We start from the raw sequence: 2,500 nt of genomic DNA, 5'->3' as shown, positions 1-2,500 counted from the left end.
CTCTGATTCTCCCACAGAGCCCCATGCTGGCTTTAAGATTGCCTTCAACATGTTCGATGCTGATGGGAACCAGATGGTTGACAAGAGGGAGTTCTTGGTGGTGAGCATGGTGGAAACACACATACACACGCACACACATGCACACACACACACACACACACACACACTCACGCACCAACACAACCTTAGTACTTCATGGTCATCTCAGGGTCATTTCTATTTTGACCTCACATACAGTAAGCAGCTTGTAGATTGTATTATTCTGAATGCCTGGCCATGTCCTAGCTGTTTGCCCCCTCTCAGCTCCCTGCTCCTGAGGTCAGGTGCAAATCTCACCTGCCTGAATTCCCCACGGGGCAGAGGAGCTGCAGAGGCACCAGCTGCTGTTTTGGAAACCTCATGTTAGTCATGCAGAATATAAAGCCCTCTCCTACTGTAGCAAGGAAGGAGATGGAGACCGGTGCAGATGAAGATTCTGTAGCACAAGACCTCTCTTTGATTTGTACTTGCAAAGGGCCTTTTGAACAATTCAAAGCAACATCTCAGTGCTGACGGTATTGAATGGCGCTCTTTCGGCTGTGTTTCTTTCCTTCGCAGCTGCAGGAGATCTTCCGTAAGAAGAATGAGAAGAGAGGCCGAAAGGGAGATGCAGACAAATCCGCCCAGCTGGTAAGATAGAGAGAGGGGGGGGGGGGGGGGGGGGGGGGGGGGGGGGCAACAAGGTGGGTGGGGGTGGGTTTTATCTCATATAATGTATGGCCTAGACATCGAATGTATAGATGTGACTTCTTAATCTGTTTCAGGGGCCCCACACCAGTGCGTGTTTTGTCTTTGTACCTCTTTCCCAGGGAAGGACAAGTACTGTATAGAATGTATAGAGTAGATGGTTTCCTTACTCTTCTAAGAGTCTGCCCTATGAGCTATGAATGTGTAATGGTGTCTCACAGAGCCCAGTAAGTAACATACTGTGCAAATGGGTGCTGTGTTCCAAACAGATAGAAGGACTGTAGCCTTGAGTGTGAAATATGTCAAATGTGTCAAGTTTGGACGCAGTGGACTCCAAGACATTTTGAATGTGTCTGCTTGCTTCAATGGATGAGTCTGTGAAATCCTTGATTAACCTGTAGAGTTGTTTTTGGAGTGATTCAGTGCAGTGGTGCACAAGTGTCAGACGAGCGTTAACACAGACATGGGCAGACTCATGAAGATGAGTGGGGGTGCCGTGCCGCTCGCGGGGCCTTTGAAGACTGGAGCGGGGTGCTGCCGGGGCTGAGAGAGCCCCACGGAGGCCAAGCTGGAACAGCTCTGCACCTCGCGGCCGAGGGGATGGGTGACATCTCCCGTAAGCAGCCCGTGCAGACCACTGTAAACAAGAGGATTTGATGAGGAGATAAAGGGGACGGTGGAGTTTTTTTGGGGAGGTTTTTGAAGTGTGTGTGTGTGTGTGTGTGTGTGTGTGTGTGTGTGTGTGTGTGTGTGTTGTGGGTGGTATTAAGCTCTGAAATCGAGGCACTCTTCTTTTTCTTTATCCATGGGCAAGACCTGAGGAATGTTGTTTGAACCAGTTCAGACCTAAGTAGGTGTTCTTGTTTTCTTTTTTCTCATAGGGTAGAATAACAGGAAATGGACACTTTGTCGCTCAGTGATATGTGTTGTTTGTATTGGCGTCATGGCAACCCTTTTGAATGTAAGCGATCAGTGTGGAATATCTGTTATTTTAGCCGGCAAAGGGCCTGCGAGCAAGGTCTAGGAACAATACCATCGCCACAATACGTGGAAAAGTGGCATGCTTGGACAGAGAGCGGGACATTCCTTTTTATTAATATTCATTAACGATGTCAAGTAGTGCCACTGCCAGCCCTGCTCACCTGTCCAACATAACAGTGTCTCGCCATTGTGCAAAATGTTCTTTTCAGCCTTGTGAGGGTAATAGGGTACTGCGGTGAGAATTGACTGCACTGCTTCAAGAATGCTGCCTCTCTTACGGGGCCAGGAACCAACTGATAGTGAACAGAGATAGGCAGCGGAAGACCCCTAATTGGTTTACATGAACTCCGTTAGTTAATATGCTGAGTTGACTAGAGGGTCTTTTTAGGTCACCGTAGCATGACACCTGACCTGACCAAGAGGGAGGGGGCTAGTGGATGCCCGCAGTGGTCCACATGAGCTGGACACAACCATTCCATTTTACGAACATTAATATTGTCACATGTAAACTGCAGTTGTCAGCAGTTGTCATGTCATGTGATCTAAAAGTCATGCTGTATATTTGTCACAAATATGTCAGTCATTGCAATAGTGTTGGCATGCAAAGATATAAAGTGTTTATGGAGTGGTTTTTAAGTCCCATTACACATTCCATAGTAACAAACACTGACACCTCCATCAGCCTACGTTGTCATAATGTCATATGATGTTCATGGAATGGTTGTGCCAGTCCTTTAACTGAAGTATTCTTGTAAATGTTGAGCTTCTGCTATATTTCATACTTCTCTGCCTT

At 47.2% G+C, this 2,500-nt stretch overlaps 1 protein-coding gene across 10 annotated transcripts in view; it reads left to right on the top strand.

The window, feature by feature from the left end:
- micu3a (mitochondrial calcium uptake family, member 3a) overlaps positions 1-2,500 on the top strand; it is a 30,015-nt gene that overhangs the window by 11,839 nt on the left and 15,676 nt on the right. For all 10 annotated transcript variants that reach the window (XM_042099823.1, XM_042099602.1, XM_042099531.1 and 7 more), the window contains exons 6-7: positions 18-100; positions 598-669. In XM_042099823.1, the coding sequence (XP_041955757.1) occupies positions 18-100; positions 598-669 (155 nt within the window). The remainder of the gene's footprint in view (positions 1-17; positions 101-597; positions 670-2,500) is intronic.

The sequence above is a fragment of the Alosa sapidissima genome, chromosome 1 (genome assembly GCF_018492685.1).
Source record: "Alosa sapidissima isolate fAloSap1 chromosome 1, fAloSap1.pri, whole genome shotgun sequence".
Lineage (NCBI taxonomy): Eukaryota > Metazoa > Chordata > Actinopteri > Clupeiformes > Clupeidae > Alosa > Alosa sapidissima.
The sequence above is the reverse complement of the archived record's forward strand: the minus strand, read 5'-3'. Positions and strand labels throughout refer to the sequence as shown.